This window comes from Scophthalmus maximus, chromosome 1, assembly GCF_022379125.1.
Source record: "Scophthalmus maximus strain ysfricsl-2021 chromosome 1, ASM2237912v1, whole genome shotgun sequence".
Classification (NCBI taxonomy): Eukaryota; Metazoa; Chordata; class Actinopteri; order Pleuronectiformes; family Scophthalmidae; genus Scophthalmus; species Scophthalmus maximus.
In genome coordinates this window covers 25,913,533-25,934,677 of record NC_061515.1, presented here as the reverse complement: position 1 = coordinate 25,934,677, position 21,145 = coordinate 25,913,533, and the positions used below count along the sequence as shown (strand labels likewise).

The 21,145-nt window shown below is 41.5% G+C and overlaps 3 protein-coding genes across 6 annotated transcripts in view; 2 read left to right on the top strand and 1 right to left on the bottom strand.

Annotated features, from left to right (window-relative positions):
- The first annotated feature begins 487 nt into the window (after positions 1 to 487).
- Positions 488 to 4,424, top strand: cd248a (CD248 molecule, endosialin a). Its single transcript, XM_035604107.2, has one exon. The coding sequence runs from the start codon at positions 728 to 730 to the stop codon at positions 3,053 to 3,055; it is 2,328 nt and encodes a 775-aa protein (XP_035460000.2). The 5' UTR covers positions 488 to 727; the 3' UTR covers positions 3,056 to 4,424.
- Positions 4,425 to 5,649: 1,225 nt separating this feature from the next.
- On the bottom strand, positions 5,650 to 12,106 carry znf16l (zinc finger protein 16 like). The gene is made up of 3 exons (XM_035604240.2): positions 11,168 to 12,106; positions 9,080 to 9,307; positions 5,650 to 7,787 (listed from the first exon to the last, which is right to left on the bottom strand). Exons 1-3 carry the CDS (start codon positions 11,913 to 11,915, stop codon positions 7,081 to 7,083), a joined length of 1,683 nt encoding a protein of 560 aa, XP_035460133.1. The 5' UTR covers positions 11,916 to 12,106; the 3' UTR covers positions 5,650 to 7,080.
- Positions 11,796 to 21,145, top strand: part of LOC118282532 (SH3 domain and tetratricopeptide repeat-containing protein 1) — a 22,940-nt gene continuing 13,590 nt past the window's right edge. The window contains exons 1-4 of one of the 4 annotated variants that reach the window (XM_035603829.2): positions 11,796 to 12,018; positions 15,145 to 15,338; positions 19,313 to 19,425; positions 20,884 to 20,989. In XM_035603829.2, coding sequence (XP_035459722.2) covers positions 15,335 to 15,338; positions 19,313 to 19,425; positions 20,884 to 20,989 — 223 coding nt within the window. In that variant the 5' untranslated portion in view covers positions 11,796 to 12,018; positions 15,145 to 15,334. Of the gene's footprint in view, positions 12,019 to 15,144; positions 15,339 to 19,311; positions 19,444 to 19,940; positions 19,994 to 20,883; positions 20,990 to 21,145 lie in introns of those variants that run through there. The other 3 variants (XM_035603741.2, XM_035603911.2, XM_035603987.2) reach the window with 3 other exon arrangements.

Genomic DNA, 21,145 nt, shown 5'->3' with positions numbered 1-21,145 from the left:
AAACTACTGAACTGATTTGGAATGGAACCAGTATTTATTTTTTCCAGTTTCTCATGCTATGCTCTCGCTGAGCACCCCTCTTACATGCACTTTTCTGCTTTGTATGTGTATACAGACATTGACAAAATCACTTTTTTCAAGGCAGTGGTGGATCCAGAACATGGCTTATAACTGGGCAACAGTGCTACAATTTGATGTAGGCCTGTGTGAGTGTGAATCGGCCTGAGATATGTCTGTGCAGATAAATGGCAGAGGACCAAACTATGTCCATGAACGGCACTCATGAAAACCATATGACAAAGAGAGAAATGCAAGGTTTGTTGCACAACCCCCCATTCTGACCCATACATACACATAGCACCCCCAACCCCCAACCACCACCTCTTCAGAAAAACATACAATTCTTTTCCTCAGCTCCCTCCCTCTCTCCTTTTGCCCTCCCTCCTTCTTGCTATGTATCACTTCCTCTACCCCCTTCACATTTCTCCCCTCCCTGCCTGCTCTCTGAAATCTTCGGACAATCTGCAGGCACTCAACTCCAGCTCAGATCTGTTTTAGTGGGGCAGAGTGAAGAACACAGTGAGCCAAATTAGGGTACAAATTTAGGGAGAAAATACAGAGTGAGAAAGCCACATTCAAAGGAAAGTTTCAAAGGCAGGGGCATAAAAGTGGGTAGAAAGTTAGGTTGACAGCCTGGCAGGTAGTCATATTTTTTTTCTTCAAAAGAATGGGTTCCCTGGTGAGCAGTGCTTCTGCTCTTCTCTTTACCTCCATGCTGGCTTTTCTCGTCGGAGTTTCTTCAGTCCTGGGCCAAGACCTGAGAGAGAGGGATGCGATATGTGATGTTGATGGCTGCTTTGTGGTCTATTTTCAACGAAAAACCTTTCTGGACTCATGGAGAGCTTGCAAAGAGAAAGGTGGCAACCTAGCTACCATCAAACGAAAGGAGGATGCCACCTCTATTGCCATACTTTTCTCAGCTCTGGACTTACGCCACTCACGCACCAAGGTCCAGGTATGGATTGGCCTGCAGCGCCATCCTCGCCAGTGTACCACTACGCGCACACTGCGGGGTTTCTCTTGGACTACTGGAGATCAAGACACAGAGTATACCAACTGGCAGGAAGAAGACTCGCCTAGTAAGTGTATGGTGCCACGCTGCGTGTTCATGGACTACAACATTGAACAGCAGAATGATGATTTAAAATGGCTGGATGGTTCCTGCTCAGTCCCTGTAGATGGGTATCTTTGTCATTATGGCTACAAAGGGATGTGTCCTGCCTTATGGAGTGAAGGTGGAGGGAATGTCCTTTACGTGACACCATTTAACTTACTAAGCACACTGCTAACCCATGTACCCTTTGGATCTGTTGCTACCTTGCCATGCCCCGTAGGCACGAAGGAGGAACAATCAGTTTTGTGTGTGCTGAAGGAGGATGGCTCTGTTGGATGGTCAAGAGACCCCCCTTTTTGTTCTAATCCTTCTGTATCACAGGACTGGTGTGATCAGGTTAATGGTGGATGTGAGCATTTCTGCAGGCCGGCTGGTGCTCACTTCTACTGTGAATGTGCTGATCAATATCAACTAGGAGATGATGGGCACAGCTGTGAGTTGTCTGATGTTTGTCAAGAGGCCCCATGTGAGTTTGACTGCCTGCCCCTTTCAGTTGGGTATCGCTGTACCTGCCCTGAAGGATACATGCTTTCACCAGATGATGTTGGCTGTGTGGATATAGACGAGTGCCTCCAAAGTCTTTGTGAACAACTTTGTGAGAATTCTCCAGGGACATTTGAATGTCGATGTCAGGAAGGTTACCAACAAGATGATGAAGGTGGATGTGAGGATTTAGATGAGTGTATAAAGGACCCATGTGAACATGCGTGTGAAAACACTCCAGGCTCTCATATCTGCCACTGTCATCTGGGCTTTTCCCCAGTACCTGAAGACCCAAGCCGATGTCAAGACACTGACGAGTGCCAGATCCCTGGGACCTGTGAGCAGATGTGTGTGAATTATGAGGGTGGTTTTGAGTGCTACTGTGAAGAAGGCTATGAACTCATGTCTGATCAATACTCATGTCGAAAGCAAAGGGAAGGACATGACCAATCTGCCATCACCTCTCCTTTTCCTTGGGTCACCCACCGACCAGGGCCTGTATGGGACCCCATGGACTATGACTGGAATCTGCAGCAGAGTCCCACTGACTGGCCTCCAGAGGAGGAGCAATCTCTGGACTGGCTGACTGATTCACCCAGAGTTTTGAGTTCTGATGTCATTTGGGTCACCAGTGCTCCACATGAGGAACTGCTCCTTTATTCAGCAGTGGACCCTTTGACACAGGGGGTTGAGAAAGATGAGGAAGACATAGACAATGGAGGAGAATGGTTGAAGGGGGGGCATACATCTCAGTCAGAGCTGGAAATTTTTCCAAATACCATCTACACCACGCCCCCACCCACCACCAGCTCTATCACTCAACCAGAAGAAGTTGACACCACAGCTCTTCCCTTCCTTTCCACATCTACAATCTCTGAGGGAGCTAGGAATTGGTGGGCTAGGCTCACCACTTCCAGCCATAAACCAGGAAATCCAGAGGATTTTGTCACAGACCACAACATGCCTACAGATTCTAGCTACCACAATGAGGAAGACGAAGAACAGTACCCACTTAGTAAACAATCTGAGTTCCCAAAGGAGGAGTTTGGGGAGGAGGACATGAATTATGTGGAGATAAAACACTCCCTAGATCCAACTGTTCTCACCCAGCTTACCACATCCCAGCCACCCTCAAGTGAGGGTGGACAGAGTGAAGACATCCTGGATTCTGTCTGGGAAGACAGTGGGCAGAAAAACAGCACTTGGCTCCTGGTGGGACTCCTAGTGCCCATCTGCATGTTCATTTTGGTGATGCTGGTATTGGGCATCATCTATTGTACACACTGTAATCATCAGCCCCGCAGTAAGAATATCACTGACTGCTACCACTGGATATCAGGGGCTCATGATACACAGGGAGCTCCTAACCCATCATCAGGGGTCAAGACCCATGTTTAAATAGAAATGAGAGAAACTGACATTTAAATAAACACACTCTGTTTCAGAGGTAAGCAAGAGTGATTAATGAACCTGGTAAACAGGCAAACTAATTGTTTTACCCTATCTGACTGTGGAACTGCCCAATCTGAATACATTTGGATATTGCTGTTGAATATCAACTGATAGAGGTGATGAAGGTACACGGGAAACCTCCTGACTTTTTTGGGACGCAATTGCTGTGTGCTATGAACTGCTTTAAGGTTTGACCTGATTAAGTTATAATTGCACACGGCTTCGTTGTTATAACCATCTTCAGAACTAATGTAAAAAGATCTGCTAATGTTTGACGATAATGTGTGTAGACATTTATGAATTTCAGTATTTCACAGCTGGAGAATCATGGAAATCATTGTAATGATGGAAAAACCATTCTGCATTTTTGAGGTAGCAAAACTGCAGGGTGTCTTTAACTCAAAATCATCAGGCTCAGTTAATTTCATTAGCATAACACCATAGTCAAATGTAACTGTCAACTGTGTTTAAAGGATTTACCTGCATTGTTAGTTCACGTCAGCGGTGGGTAATACAACATTTAAGGCAAATATCCCTTCAAGAAAAAGTACATTCTTCAGTCATGATATTGCTGGGAAAAACAATTTGAAAATCCCTGTTTTGGACTTGAATAGTATGAGTCCAAAGCCAGAAAATCTTAAGAGAAGAATCTTAAATGAATTACACTGTTTATGGACCCCATAAACCTAGGGTGATATGCAGAGGAATGGCTGTCTACACATGCAAATATCTCTCCCCACTGATGTCCAGTTTAACCACACTTCTCCTTTCCCTGATTTTTTAAAATAATAATAACTGCAGATGTTCACATTGCACAAGGAATGCTGTGGGGGCTGATAGCCAATTTTAGCCTGCATATTTGAATTGCCATCAATCACACTTCATAACCATAATTCATTAGTATCCCCCAGACGTCTATGTCTTAGCCCAGCCATTAAATGCTGTGGTGGATCACATTCAGCTGTGTGAAACTATAGTCATTGTTGTGAAACTTCTTGCTGCAAAGATAATGAACAGTTTATAAAGACAATTAAATCTGAAAGATTTCAGAACCCAGATTACAAAATTCTACATTACACTGGAGAGGAATGCTACATTGTCTTTTTTTGGAGAAGTCCTCATTGGATTTTATGGTGTTTAAATTGAATAAACCAAAGGAGAAAAAAAAAACAAATAAAGATTTGTTAGCACTTACTTTGTTTTTTGTTGAAATACATCTTTATTTTATTAGTTGATTGTAAAATAAAAGAAACATCTAATGTCTGTTTTTCTGTTATGATATGTTAAGAAATCATGAATTAAAAGGTATGATGGGTTTCTGTGTGCAATTTTATTGTTGATCGTGGAAGCAGTAGTAGGCTAGCTTTTCCCAGACCTTTCAGTGTCTTGGCGGATACATTTTCAGCATATTTTTTAAACTTCTATCTGGAAAACTATTCTAGAAAGTTCTCGGGAAAGATAATGATGGACCACAGGGCACAAATTATTTGTCAGCATATGACATAAGGTTTTGTGGATGGCATTGATGTGTGTGCTATTGTATTTATGACGACATCACTGCTCTAATCATTTGAAGCATATTGTACAGATTATTATTTTCCCATCATTCACCTTTTACTTGGCCTTGGAGCAATGGTGAATTGAAAAGCCATGTGGTAATGCAGTCACCTCTTCAGAAAAGTGGAGGAATGAATGTGGGTGGAGGGAGGGGTGGCTGTGTGACAGAAAGGATACTGTAATTTACAAAATAACCATGATCCTCAGTGGGCCCTCTGTTTTTAGAAAGAGTTTTTACAGAAAATACCACCAGAGCACAGTAAGGAAGCATTGTGATTGCACTGACTAATGGAATGTGCTGATCAAAACCAGGTTGTAGTTCTCAGAGGGGGTCTCGCTCTCTCTCTTCTCTCTCGCTCTCTGTCTCACTCCCCCTCTGACCTAATTCCAGCATTGTCATCCCTGCAACAGCTCTCAGTTTACAGATCCACTCCATTCCTGTTAGCTGAGCTGTTCTTTTTTTTTGTTGGTAACACTTGAATTTATAATCATTATAGGCAACATCTATAATGTCTGACTGTTGATATAGTGCATCTGAATGTATTTTGTGTGTTTATGAGGACAGTTATAAAACATTATGAATGCATTATAGAAGTTCTGACAAAATTTCTGCTATGCACTGAGTTGTGTACCCCCGCCCCCAAAGGCTGTACTTCAACTTTGGTGTTGATAGAGTCAAGATCCAAATTTTTGAAAAGGCTACTAATTTTAGTTCTTTTCAATTATGCAAATTATCTAAATGAAAAAAATCCATTATGGCAGACTTTATGATCCAATAGGTGTGAATGTGGGTGTGAATGTTGGTTGGATGTGAAGGTTAACCCTGTATATCCCACCTCTCACAAAACGTTAGCTGGGATTGGCTACAGCCCCCCTCCCTTAAAGGATAAACTGGTGTAGATAATGGATGGATTACACACACACACACACACACACACACACACACTAATTACTTTTACCTAAAAAATACCCTATTTCATTTATGAATTTAAGACAACTGTTTATTAGAGAGCAGATTTTCAATGGTTGGCTTTTAGCTTCCACATGTTTGGATAAGTTGCTTAGTCTGCCTTTTGTCTTCCAGTGTTAAGAAAGTCATTTTTTCAGACAAGCTTCAGTAAAATGGGACAGTTTTTCTAATGGTCTTTCACTAAATCAGATCAAATGAGGAAACGAGATCAAACCAGACCACCAGATACTTGTGATTTGAATTTCCTACAAGTATGTTTTTTCAACCATTACACAATTTTAGTCATCATACAAGCAAACATAAAATAGCCAATTTATAGTCTGTAACATTGGATTACACTTTTTAATAATTTTATGATAAACTTTCTGCACTACACATAGCACCAAAACAGTATCATGGTGAAAGACAATTAGCATTATCATATGAGGCATAAGATATTTTTTTGTTGCAGTTACACAAATGGTCCACATGAAGGTGATGATGTCCTACTACTCGTACATATCCATCTTTCTCCAGAGAGTGAGGGGTCATGAAGGGGGTACTAGAGTCTCAGGGGACCAAGGTGTAAATCAATAAATGGATTGATCGAGACAAACATTTATTCAATACCATTTCATTGCTGTGTTTCACCAAGCTTTCTTGTTTAGTCTCTCTTGTATGTAACTTGCTTCATTATTTTGTATGGTAGCTCCTATTGTACTCAAACCACGTGACGGTGGCAAGGATTCTCAAACTACCAATTAATTGGGCACTTTTTCCAAAATCATGTATTCTATTTTAAAATCACTTTACAAAAGCTAACCATTTTCCACTCCATTGGCCGTCTCAGCACAAACAATCTTTTATTTAATAAGTGAACTGGCTAACAAAACCCTCTTATCTCTCACAGTTTGGCCACCAAATAAAGTGGTTTAGATAGTGTGTCATTGGTTTGTTTCCCGACTGATGGTTTGTATGTATGCCAATTCTGACTTTGTTGAAATGGGGGTTATCTTAACAGATAGAAATGATAGAAAAACTATCCTTTCAGGCAAATCCAAATGATAGAGAATGGGTGTCTGAAACATGTAAAACCAAAACAGAACTGTAGGTGCTCAGACTTTTAGGAATTTTTAACAGTGTCAGCGTGACAAGATCATGAAGAACTTTTTTTAATGACAACTGAACAGACTTCAGTTGTGAGTGTGTGATACCAATAAAAGCTGTTCAATAAGTAAGTAAAACTTTGAGTTGAGACTGTTTCCAGAGAGTCTGTAATGAACCATCAAGCTCAATGACACAGTGTTTCTTGATGCCTGAGGAGAAATGCCATGAATGTTACAAAACATGAAAGGTTGGGCTGCATCTCAGATAATCCAGCATTGTTCTCCCACAGTGACATCAGACGGCCACACAATGAAGACACACACCTCAGAGCCAGAAAACACGTCCTTTCAATTTCTGCTTATGGTGCTGCATTGCAGCGATGGCTCTTGTATGTCCCCAGGTGACGGAAACTACGTCCACACTGCTGGCAGCAGTAAGGCGTGGCCCCGCTGTGAATCCTCTGGTGGGTGTACAGGTTCCCAAGCTCCTTAAAGCGCCGTCCGCACTGAGGACAGGCGTACGGGCTCTCACCAGTGTGCACCCGTTGGTGTCTCTTTAGTCCAGACAGCACTGAGAAACCTTTGCCACACTGGGGGCAAGGGAAGGGGCTCTGCGCTCCGCTGTGCACCAGCCTGTGGCTCTTTAACCGGGCTGCGTGTCGGAATCTCTCCCCACACTCTGGACACATGAAGGGCTTCTCCCCGGTATGGATGCGCTGGTGCTGTCGCAGGTTCCCGAGATAGTTAAAATGGCGGCCGCAGTCCCCACACTCATAACCCCCCTCAATTTTTATTTCCTTTTTCACAAGTCCTCGTCCCCGACTGATCCCGCCTCCAGCCCCAGGTTGTGTGCCATCCTCGCTCTGCTCTCTTTCAGCCCTCAAGGAGTCACTGCTGCTGTTCCCCATAGTGGGTACCGCGGTTGAGGTGGACTGCAGGGCCTGGAGAGTCTGGGCACCAGTGGAGTCTGAGTGTATCAGTTTAATATGTTCTTCCAGGAACACAGAGTCAGGGCAGAAGGTTCCACACAGAGAGCAGATGTAGGTGTGACCGGGGAACTGCTGACCTGAAATCAGAGTGTAGGGTATTGGATCATGTTTAATAATTAAAAACAGACAGGTTAGATAGTCTACATCCAAAATATAAAGTACAATAAAGTTCACATTGGATTCTCCACAACACATTTTACATTTTTGCATTCAAATATTACAAACCGATCCATCACTGACATGAGATTCATGTCATTTGAAATGAATTTAACTTGGACAATTTGCATTGTATAAGTTAAATTCAAGTTGTTTTAATGCAATTTGACATCACACCATCATCAGATCTTCTTCATGGTGTGACTTTTTGTAATATAACATTTAAACACATTTAACATTTCAAACATGACATGATATCATTGTCCACAGATTTTAGTTAGTTGTTGCAGAACTCTGGTATTTTCATGTCCCACATATTTGATTTGAAAACTGTGTGCATCGCTGTTTGCCCTGCTGTCACTCTAGCGCTCTCTCTCTTTAATTTTTTATACAGAGTTTGTTTTTACATAGTAGTGCACTTCATTCAGGAAAAAATGACTTTTCTGGGCTTTATTTTAAGTTATACAAAGAATAAAACTCCATGGCACTAAGAGAATAATTTGCTAATTTTATAGTTGGGTATGTTCAGTCAACAGTTTTAACAGTTTCACAATTTAAGTCTATGGTGTACGGCACCACACTCAGGACAACTGATCGACACATGGTGTTTTTATTGCACAGGTCCATATTTCATTTTCAAGCAGAAAGAGTGAACAAAATGTTGGTTAGTGGAATTAGGGCTACCGGATTCGTCTCGATATTGTTCCATGGGATTAAGGTGTCACCATTGAACCAATTTAATATGGGACATAAAACCTGGGATATTGATGGGCAATGTTATCAACACAGGTTGCTGATATAAGCTACTTTTGAATTGCCAGAAACTGTCATAATGATGAGTCATGTAAGTCCAATTGCTTGCATTAAATCAAACTGGTTCAAGCTTTTATACCGACGCAAAACAACAAAACCAGAAATTGACTCAACTTCAAGTCAATTATCTGGTATTAATTCCCTACAGCTGGTTTCTTTATATAATAGAGGGGGTATCAAACTAAATATCACTTGAACTTTCATCCCAGCAACCTCTGATGATGGCTTGCTGAACCTTCTAGGTCTTGAATTTACTGGTCCTTACTGTCCTTTCAGCCAAAGCATTGCAGGATGTGAAGATGACTGCTTTAATATATTACACCAGTCCATCTATCTTTTAACTCTATCGCACTTTTGGTTCTGAAAGTCACTCATTTTCTTTCTCCCAATTCTCACCAACCTGTCTCAGGCCTGTCTGTTTTGCCCTCCAGGGGACTCCCTCCCTCCCGTGAGGAGCTCTGGGGATCCATGGAGAAGTCAGGGGGCGGGACATGTGAGAGCGGAACCTGGGCCTGGTCAAGTCCACCCTCCTCCCTCCTCGACGACTCGTCTTCATCATCGTCATCGTCGTCATCATCATTATCCGTCTCGCCAGTCAGGGTGTTCTCACACTCCGGCGCCTTCATCACTAGGAAAAAATATGATCACATAACATGTGAATCATCTCCAGAGGAAAGTTGTACATAGTTTAACATGTTTACCCGATAAAAGATTTACTGAAAGATTTACAGTTTTGGCAGGAAGTTGTTGTGAAGGTGTGCATTCATGGAGCTCTTTGTAGCTTATAAATAGTAGGGAAGGTAAAAGGTGAACCTGCATAGAAGTTCAAGATGCAATTGCACTGATTAAAAAAGTGAACACTGAACACAGTTTGGGAGGAACTTGTATTAATGCACCAAGGATGCATTGTTTGTTTTTGTGTGTGCGTGTGTGAGATAAAGCGATGTAGGTGATGATGGTTTGGCCTGGGTAAGATGGGGAAGATACCTTGCTTGTGCACACTACACATTTCAATTAAGTAACTAATTTCTACTAGATTTATGAAACTTGGTAGGTAGATATATCAGGCCAAGACTTGAAAAAAATAGTTTGTTTCTATGACCTAAATCCAACAGGAAGACCACAATTTAGAATTTGAACCTTGCAGCATGTGTGTGAGTGTGAGTGTGAGTGAGTGGGTGAGTGGGTGAGTGGGTGAGTGAGTGAGTGAGTGAGTGAGTGAGTGAGTGAGTGAGTGAGAGAGAGAGACAGTATTAGTTCTAGCCCTAGTCTTTAGCCCGTAGGCTTGTTTATAATAACAGGTTTCCAGTACCATCCCAAAATAAATAAATGTATCTTTTGCCATGTCTTTCTGGTGCAAGTTCATCAAGTGTGTACAGATAATTTATCAGTCAGCACTAAAAGACACTTGTGATGTCTGATATTATTACTTCACTGTTGCCCAGGACTATATTTGTCTCCGTCTACCCTTTCATTTGTCCCTCTAGTTATGTGACACAACATCTTGTTCTAGATTTAGAAATAAAATAAAGTATAAGCTATCCCCCTCGTCTACATGTGCATGAAATATTCACAGAAAAAGTCTTGCTCCTTTGTGCAGGATCAACGTATCGCAAAGGTTGTGAACCTGCACTGCATCTGCACCACCAGCGGACTTGCACAAAGGTGTGATGTGATGACCCTTCTCGTTGCAGCTTTGATCAGTTAAGCGATGCTCTGAAAGTGGGTGTGACTCTTCATAGTTAACAGCTGGAATTGATTTGTGACTGGCCGGGCGGTTGTGGAATGTGTAATGCTGCAGCTCCACTCCATGATCGACGACTGTGCAGACTCTGGCTCCAAATGACGCAGCATGGCAACACTGGCATATCCGAGGTATTTCAGCTTCGCTTTTTGGACAAAAGGAAGTGGCGATGCATCCTTATGTACAGCCACCGATGCCCAAGGCATAAGGGAACTAAGCGGCTGCTTACCCATGCCCAATGTAGTCAGACAGTTGATGGGAAAGGCAGCATATCCACTGTTAATACTCCATGTACGTATCTTTAAATTGTATTATTCTTATTCTCTATATGTTTTGCAATTCGTACATTGTACATTTATTTGTGTATATACGGAATTTCCCATCTTGGGATGAATAAAGTATCTATCTATCTAAAGACAATGTCACAAAAAAACAACTAATACTAACGCAAATCAAATACTGCTTCTGGTGCCATGCAGGCTCGGGCCGGCTCTGCTCACTACCGCGAACGACATACTTTGACTTGACTGTCCCGCTTGTTTTGGGCACATTTCACGGCTCGATCTCTTTTGAACGCTCATGTCTCATTCCGATCCCCCCCCCCCCCCCCCCCCCCCCCCCCCCCCCAACCTTCAATCGGTTTGCATGCGTCCATCGGTCTTCCGCAAAGAGGCCGGGGTGTTTTTTGGTTTCTTTTTAAGATTACACGCGCTGTCGCCAGACGCGTCCCCCGCGCGTATTCACCTTTCAGGTCGGACGAGTACTCGATCGGCGTGATCCACTCGTAGTCGTACATTCGTTTGCTGCCGGAGGGGAGCATAGCGAAGATGTCGTCCGTGGTGGACTCGGAGTCCCCGTGTCCGGACTCGGAGCCGGCCATCCCGCTGTCGGGCCACAGGTTGAGCGAGTGCGCGTCCTGCTCTTGGCGCATCTCCCTGTCGCCGGTCTGGCTGCCGTGGTCCCCGTCCATTTCCGGGCCACCTCTCGAGTTCTTGTCCTTCATGAGGTAGTCACAAATGGCGTCGATGTTCTCCTTCTTCACGCCGGGCACGATCGTTTTGACCCGCCTGGGGTCGGCGTTGCCGTGCTTCGCCCCGGAGCCGCCGTCGGGTCTCTTGTGGCCCGCCTCGGCGGACGAGTCCGAGGTCGCGCCGCCGGGGAAGTGGTCCCTGCCGTCCCGCTGCACGGTATCCAGTCGCGCCCGCAGCGCGTCGACCTCCTCGGTTTTGTCGCGCAGCTCCGTCTTCAGGACTCGTATCCGGATGCTGACCATCTTGCGGATCTCCGACAGCGCGGTCTCCAGCACCACGGTGATGTTCCGACCGAGGTGCTCGGTGATGTCGCCGACCGAGCAGAGCAGCTCCTCGTCGGGCTCCATCGCCAGGAAATCGCCGTCCGCTCGGCTCGACGGCCCGGAAGGCTCCATGGAGGCGCCGTGGAGCGGGGGAGACGGGCTCGTTTCGGCGAAACTGTGAATCCTTCTGCGGCTCATGGGTTATCGGAGACCAGTTTGCGGGGAGTTTGGCCCAAAGCTACTCAGCAAGCTAATGTTTGGCTGATGCTCACCGACAGCGGATGGCTCTGTCGGAGTTAGCGTGAGTAACGCCGGATGTAACAGGGAGTTGCCTTCAAAATAAAAGCAGCGTCGAGTCGAGCACCTGCCCGGGGCATAGGTTCTGCAAGAAACAGTTTGTTTTGAAATCGCTCATCGAGGAAGTGTACTTTTGACTGTACGTGACAAAAACTTACAGCAGAAAAATGGCTGAATTCGGTTGATCAGTTTTCTTAAGTAGCGCCCTCTAAAGTTTACAAAACGAACAGTGACTTTTTTTAATGAATATTGTTCAACTCTCCTGTAGGGCACCCATAAGGTTTATGTCAGTAACATATTTACAAATGTTTCATCAGTTTCTATCCACCAATGACGTCATTTCTGGGTTGTCAGGTTGTGATGAAAGCCCACTGTCTACCAGTTAACCTTTGTGTTTTGTAGATATAAATTCATCAATGAATTAAGTATTATAACCATCAAGTTAGCAGTTGTAGTAAATCTTAATAAGTTGTGCATAATGAATAACTTTGTACAAGGAACTTTGGTCTCTGTGGTGTGCAGTTGTCTCCTAAAAATAAGTCATCTCATGGTGTGACTTGACCTCACAGTCAACATTTAGAAATGATTTATTAACTTTCAAAATAAAAATATTGACAACATTATGTAGATACATGTTTTTTACTAATAGTATTACATGAAATACGAGCTCTTGCATTTTGGATGTGGCAAAGAACAAAGCTCCCTGTCAAAAATGTAGTGTAGAAAAGTTGTGTTTTTCATTTTCTTTCCTGTTTATGACAACACAACTCTGAACAAAAACCCATTTCTTGAGGATTCAAAAATGTGTGCTTAAAGAAAGTTTTTGTTTAAGCATTCCTTTCCTCTCTTATTTCCCATCACCACTGTACAATATCATTCACAAACCTCAGGGTCAGATGCGCCTTAAAGTCGCTTATTTTTTTCCAAGACAAAATTCATTCCTATATCTCAATAAAATCATTAACTTTTATGATTTATCTTAAATGGGACAAGGATGAATCATCCAATTTTTCGCTCGATTTCTATGATATGACCTCTTGACTAGTACCTCTAGTCCGCAGTTTTAGAGCGCCTAAAACTGAGAAGTTTGGAAATGCAGTTTGCCCCGTTTTTTTTTTCAAAACTCCGGGGCAACATTTGGAAACGACGCAGTCCCCTGCATTCACTTCCTGACTGGTTCACACCAGTCATGACTCACTTGGCTGCCTGTTTGTCTCAAATTTAATTGTAATAAATGGCTCTTGGCCTCCAAGCCCCTGCCATTACTTGTCTGAGCTCCTGCATCAGGACTCATCGGCACATAGTTTGAGATCTTCAGATAAGGCTCAGTTCGGTGGAGGCTGAAGACCAAGGGGGGCAGGGCTTCTTCTGTCAGGGCCCCAGCCCTTGGGGATATTTAACCCGAGGAAGTCAGACTAGAAACTTTTCTTAAATTACATTGGTTGGTTGGTATTCAACCTACCAAAATTCTCCCACACTACACCGCTCCTCCGCACCCTGCACTGGCTTCTGCTGGTGAATCGAATCCGATTCAAGGCATTACATGTAATGTAATGTTATATTATTATTATGACCTATCACAATCCATAAAAGCGACTAGAATAGTAAAATTCTGCACACTATGATTATGTCACCAAGCGTAAATATATTCCCCAAAGTTTTTTCACTTGACTGTTGATCAACGTTAGAAGAGAGCGGAGAGGAAATGACACCATGTTTAGACTAAGGACACCTGAGCGATAAGAGAAGAATAAGTGATAAGAATATGTATTTTAAGGCATTAGACACGTTGCAGAATGTGTATTACTTTAGTGCTGAGCCCCTTGCAATTACCTCGCTGTTTGCGACATGTTGCCCCAACTTCCCTGAGTTGTCAGAGGAACTGGCTGGAGGATAGGAAATGCTGAGTCTTTTCCTGCCATGTTTGAAAACACATACTTTGGATTACACACCAAACCCACACCCGGCAGTGGGGGAAAGTTTGGGATAGAGAAACCATCCCATGCTCAGGAGGTCCCCAACCCAAAGGTCGGCGGTTTGATCCCAGCTTCCCCCAGTCTGCATGCAGATGTGTCCCTAGGCAAGCCTTAACCCTAAATTGTCACTGGCAGCTGTTCTGGCACTGTATGAATGTGATAGAGAGAAAAAAAGCATGGTAAATAGCAGTGTTGTGTCAATGTGACTTGTGCTGTAAAGTGCATTGAGTGGTCTATAACTCTAGAAAAAGGCTTTATAATTACAGTCCATTAACCCATTTGGTAATGGGAGAGCTTTGTTCAGTGAAAAAAAAATGTCTGTAATACTGTTACGGTCTAAGGCCTTTCCAATAGACATGACATTTTTTTGCTGTGGATTAAGAGGACCGATAAATCCATTCATTTAATACACTGGCATTTTTTAAGGAAAAGACACCTTGTTGGAGTGATCTGGCTGGATTATTCTTTTAAATTGATTGGAGAGAGAGAGAGAGACTGATGGGCGAGTTAGATTGATTTTTAATTAGAGATAGCAGCACACCATGCTGTAGTTCATAAATTGTCTCAACTCAGTCTACACTTTCATTTTAAGATCATAAAAACGCGTGAAAAAAATCTGAACGAACAAATCCTTCAATAACAGGTGACGTATTTATCAACAATAATTTTTTCTGCTGAATTTTTCGTGTTGTTAATAAAATTTCATAACTTTCATACTCCTGATTTCTTTGTATTGTCTCACCTTGTCCGCCCTCAGTGTTGACAAGCTGATGGACGACTGTGCCAGGGTTAGACATTCTCTGGAGAATCCTTTTTTCTCCACACTGCTGCTTTCATGTTTATAAGATTAGATATAATCTTTATTCCAGACACATACAGAAGATCAATATCAGTAAAAAAAAAAAAATAAGTATATGTAAATTGTTTATTCAAATATTAATCCCAATAGCCTAATTTATTTTTTTAAATCCCAATAGCCTAATTTATTTTTAAAAAATCTCCTCATGTACATTCCCCAATCTTAATATACTGTAAGTTCTAGGAATGTACAAGTCAGACAAATGTGTGCAAATCACTCAGCTGTGGCCTTTTTGTAAACATGACATTTATTTTGAAAAGACACACCCTGACAGTTACTGTGCTCAACTTGACAGTCCCGTCTGCGTGCGGAGCTGGTACGAAGAGACTTCTTGCCCGCACCCGTGGGTTGGACAAGACCATGTGAGCCAGGCCAGACCCAGACACCGGACACTGCGAGCCACAGGTCCCAGGAAAAGATCTCAGACGGACAGCTCCGCGGGAGAGTGAGAAGAAATCACGTAAAAACCATTCCGACACAGCAGAATGGGTATGCGTATTCATATTTTTAAAGCCTGTCAAAACTTCTGGGTGTGCACATATGGGCGAGCCTGTGTCTCGTGATGAACGTACCAGATGTTTCAATATTCAGTTGACTTATTTAAAAAGTGTTTAACATATTTTCAGTGGTGGTGTTTGATACCTGATCGCTATGATTCCATATGTGTCTTTAGCCTGTGATATCTTTGTTTTAACGAATAATTGAATAACGGATGATAAATCAATGGTCATTTTGATAATATTTTTCAAAAAAAATTTAAGATAGTTTTGTAAATTACAAACATTAGCCAGTGCCTGGCTGGTTTTCATTTTTATAAAATGGTCATCTGTAATTATGAACTCACATAACTACTGTGAGTGTGCCCACCCACAAAAACCTGCTAAAATATGTTAATTATGAAATATCTGACATATCTTTAACATTTTAAAGAGAAATATCCAGTGACATCTATGAAATAATATGACATTTGCCCTGTAATACATTTTCGTGTCAGGTGCAACTTATTTAATACATTTATGGCTTAAGTCCCTTATACGACATAACTTGATATCTTTATAATGATGCAGTTCTGTTTGGTTTTAGGGCTTTTTGACCTCTGGAAAAGCCATTAAATGATAAGATAACCCATTTAAAATACCTTCAGGAATCATTCCATTGATTAACGCTTAAAATCACCTAAAACTAATTATTGGGTAAATTAATGTAATATTGAGGGAAAAATATAAAGAATTCTCTCTTTCATAGAGATGGTCACTCCTGGACGCTGTCCAACACAACCACAGTGATCTGAGTGTCAGTGGAGCGGTTGGAGTTGAGGGGTTTCCATAAGGTCACCTCAGTGTCAGCAAAAAAGGAGCAAAAACTGCTGCTTTCACTTTCCCCACTTAGATTTACCCTCCTGGTCCAGTGCTCAAACTGACTTTCCTTTTTTTTCTGACTTTGCTGAACCCTTTGGCTACTTTACAATGTTAGGTATTGTTTCGATTTTAAAATAAAATCAATTCAAATAGTATTTCACGAGTGATGTGGAGATTGAAAAGTAGCTGATGGTACGCCACTCTTGTGTTAGTGGCACATGACAATCCTGATATACTACTTTTGACAATTGGTATATAATTGATGTTCGCCTGATATATGCCTCTTTTGGGTATATCATTGTTGTTCTACTTGCTGTTACAACCATTGGCAGTCAAAACAGTAAAATAAGAAATATAAAGCAACCATAGTATCAAGTATTTATTTTAGTAGTGCTATCCTTGAGTCATAATAGCAAACCTATAAACTATAAAACAGAGGTGACCTCAGTGGAATATCATGTCATAGAAAAGTGGTTTATACCTTGAACTTGTGATGTCCTCTGAAGTCACTTATTAATCTGATTCAGTCACTGACTCAAATTACAACATGAGTTCATAGTACCAGCTGCTCACTTGTACTTTAATCATAGATGTGAGTTAGCCTTATTATTCTTTTAGCTATCTTAATCAATAATCACAGCCATTGATCACATATAAAAATTGTAATATTGTAAATTGTTGGTCAAAAATGACATCAAGTTACCTTGTGGTGCATAATATTGAATGCTTATTGTTCATGTCTCCATGATTTGACTCCTTTTTTACATTACATCAATAGCCTACAGTTACTAGTTTATTTAGAATCCATAAAGAATATGTCCTCAATTATTTAATACTAGAGCTCAACTGATATGGATTTTTGGGGGCTGGCACCATATTAGTGAGTAGAAAATTTATATTTTAATCTGCAAGGATGTCGATATATAAACACTTATGACAAAGATAAACCTAAAGTGCAATGTTATTTAATTATTTTGAATTTAGGTGCAATCCCACGGGCACAAAAATAATGTGACTGCAGCTGAAAATCAATTATAAGAATTTAGTGCAGATCGGTAAAGCATATGGTTTTAATCAGATTCCACAAAGAAAACATCAGTGGCAATTTCAACTTGTTGTACAGAAAACTCCCATTCAAAAAAATCTAAGGGCAAATACTTTAGTCTGATCATGAGCATGTCCGCTATATTAAAATGCTGAAAATAAGGCCGGAGAATATTGTTCATATATGTGATAGATTGTGAGAGAACCGGTAAAGTTCTACTAAGTAGTCGTCATGGAATGAAAGCATCTATACAGGATCCTTTCCCGACGTAAGGCTACTGATTTAATTTTGCTTCCATATCAGAGGGAAAGGACACATACATTTTTGACAGCTAGATCATTTACAGGAAAAGGGTGGAGTTAAGGAGAGTTGAAGTTTTTCAAGAAAACCTGCCAGTTTCAATGGTAACTGACTTACAGTTTAAGTTCACACACCCAGAGTTTCCCTATTTTCAGGGTTAAAATACTCAGTTTTAGCAAATCACACACCCCTGCTAGTGGGTTTTGGCCTAGTGGTTAGCGTCTCGGTCTCCCATACCCGAGCCGGAGCAGGAAATTCACAACAACAAAAAGAGAGACAAGCTCTCTCCAAAATCGCTTACTGCCCCTTCAACACAGCTGGTGGTGAGCTGCTTTACATGCCAGAGAAGACATTCAATAATTACAACATGCTGCATATTGTATAATATTGCAAGTTTCCGAGCATGTCAAGTAGCGTTCTGTTGAACCGCTCAGGGCTGTGGGTCACCCTGAGGGTGGTACGGTGTAGTTCTGAATTTCTTTATGCTGACAATGCTCAACAGTTCATGAATGACACGGCTCTCAAAGTCTCTGCCTTGATCTGAGTGCAGTCTTTGGTAAACCATAATGAACAAAGTACTGTTCCCACAGGACCTTAGCTACAGTTAAGGCCTTTTAATCCTTAGTTGCAAAAGCTTGAGCATATTGCTTGTAGTGATCTGTAACTACAAGCACATTGCAGATGTTTCTCGAGTCAGGCTCAATCGACAGAAAATCCATACAAACAAGATCCACAGGTCCATCACTGTGCATATGACGACTCAGCAGCTCTCTTGAACAGTGTCTTCCTTGGAATGCATCTGGGACAGTTTTTACAGTGCTTTTAAATCAGTACTTTCTTGCAAGGCCAATAAAACCTCTCCCGTATCAGGCCATAGGTCTTGTCGAACCCGAGGTGACCAGATTGATCATGCATAGAGTGAAGCACACCGTCTCTGAACTCTTCAGGGAGCAACAGTTGCTGGCAAAGTGGTTTGGTTGGTGGATTACTTAATCTATACAGCACAGAGTCTTTAAACTTGAGCTTTTCCCGGTCCTAAAGCAGCAATGACACATCAGGATGTTTCCCTTTGTTGGCATGGTTGACACTGTTCTGCATAAGATCAAGCCACACTTCTCCAATGCATGGGTCTTTCTGCTGAGAATGTGAGATGTCTGCCAAGTTAATTTTGGGCAGCTCCTGACTGCTCAAAAGAGACTTGTTGCAATAGGCCCTGGGGACAGCATAGTTGGATGAGCCCATGAGATCAATAGCTTTGTGGTGGCGGTGATGAGGTGTTTTAATTTCTAACATATGACAGACAGCTTGGACTGTGGTGGCAGGCATGGTTTTCTCCTCGTGAGAAGCAACTATTTTTTTATATGTTGTACCTCCAATTTACTTGAAAGGACAATTACTTAGTTCTTTGCTTGGTTTATTACAATGTGTATACAGCAGGGAATTTCATCATATGAAATAATAAACTTGTCAGTGCTTTGTGGTAGATAAAGAATGCTATATAGATTTTTTTTACTTATGTGTTACTTATCAACATGTATGCCAATGGTGATATGTTGGTGATAAGCTAAAATATTCAAATAAGCATATGTGTATATTCGTGCAAGTTTAAGCGGGGCCATGTGAGATTGATTTTTGTGCTTTCTATTCCTCCAAAATAAAACTCATGGAAAGAAATGAGTCTCTATGAGTGTGCATCAATCTCTTAACACATACTTGATAATGACATCCTGTCATGCTCTAACTCTGTGTTCTGTGTTCAGCTCTGCCAGTGGTGCTGGAGGTGATCAAGGGTCCTCAGCGTCTTCCTGCAGATGTGAAGTTAAAGGAAATGTTGCAAGGGAAACTGCGCATGATGCAGGTTGACGGCACCAAGGTCAATGCTCTATTCATGGTATAGCGCATCACACACACGCACACGCACACACACACACACACTTTTTCAAGCTTTGTTTATTCATTTAACATTTTACAACATGGTCACAACATTGCACAACCTTTTTACATGGAAATACATGCAGTTTTGCTAGTATTTTTATGAATTAACCAGATTATACTTTTATAATCTGGCCTGTTTAGGTAAACAGGCATAATTACCAGGAACCTTTAATATTCAGATTTCCTTGGGGGGTAAATGCAATACCAAATGTCACATCAATGTTCATCCAAAAGACCGCAGCACAGCAGCAATTCCAGTATTGGTGTGAAACTGTTGAACAATGGTGAAGGCATGGCATGGATTGTTAGCATTTCCTTTGTTAGCATTGCTAAATTAGCAGTGGAGCTAAAATGCTTCCACACGGTCCAGTGAGGTTCCACTCAAAGCATTCCACTTCCTGTTGCTGGCTAGGCAACATGTGAATGAGTTGTAGTGTTTTCCTCTTTCCACAGGAATTGAGGCAGATGCAAGGTGGAGAAAGGTGATTGGCTCAGGTGTGGCTCAGGTGATTTGATTAACAGATGACAGAGTGGAGTGTCACTATGGTGGGACAGGCATGAACTATTCCAGAGTGAATATTTAGTGTTTTACCAGTGTAACATATATAGCTTTACTGTGCATTACAGTGTTGCGGTTATACAAGCATCATTACACTAAGAGACAAGGCGGACCAAAAACAGGGGGAAAATGTCTCTGACCTAAGAAGGAATTTAATTACTATTGATAGTTGAATGAAGTCTATTCTACATTTAAAGAGAAGTTGTCTGTGGTGTATTGTGCATATTGGTTTGTAGGGTCAGTGCTCGGATTCACATACCTTGACTGTTCAACTCATGATTTCAATATCATAACTATTGATATTTTAAAGTGAACACCCCTTTGAGACTGATTTCACAGGTTTGGCTAATTAGTCCCTGTTTAAAGGGTGGTGCCCTGAATAACTAGTTTCTAGTAATATTTTTAAGATTATGAATAATTGTCATTGATAATGATTGATAACTTGCTAATAACTAGCCAAATCGGCTCCTATGCATAACACAACACTGGGTTGACTTAAACCTAATCCTTCCACCAGTTATCACAAGTTATGCTTATTTCATCCCCCTTAGGATTATTCATTTTCCCACTGTACATCTTTGATAAATTTTCTGAGTTTCATTTAAATAATAGTAAATAAAATCGCCTTTGATTTAGACCAAGTTGTTGCCTGTGTGTTCCTTGTAAGTAAAGAACAGATCCTATTTAAATATCCTTTAATGAGAGCATATCAAATTTTAAAACAACGCAAAAGCAGCTGCAGTTTAATTTACTCTCCACTGTATATATTTTGATCAACAATTTAAAAAATCATTAAAAACCGGCTAGTTTAATTATTTTTCTTTTCTATGTCAATAGGAGATGTCTGCTCATGTCATCTCCATCGACAGTGACGAAAACATAATTTTTGTGGGATTCAAAACATTTGAGGAGATATGGAAGTTCTCCACATACTGGGCAACAGGTATGTTTGGAATAAAAGAAAAAAAAAAAACAGATGTCAATGAGACCTATAGCAGTGTTTTGTATGATCTACAGTTATGCCAAAGTGCAAAAGTAATTATTTGTGAGAATTATTACATCATATCAAACTGAATGCAGTGCATGTTTGGTAGAAAAA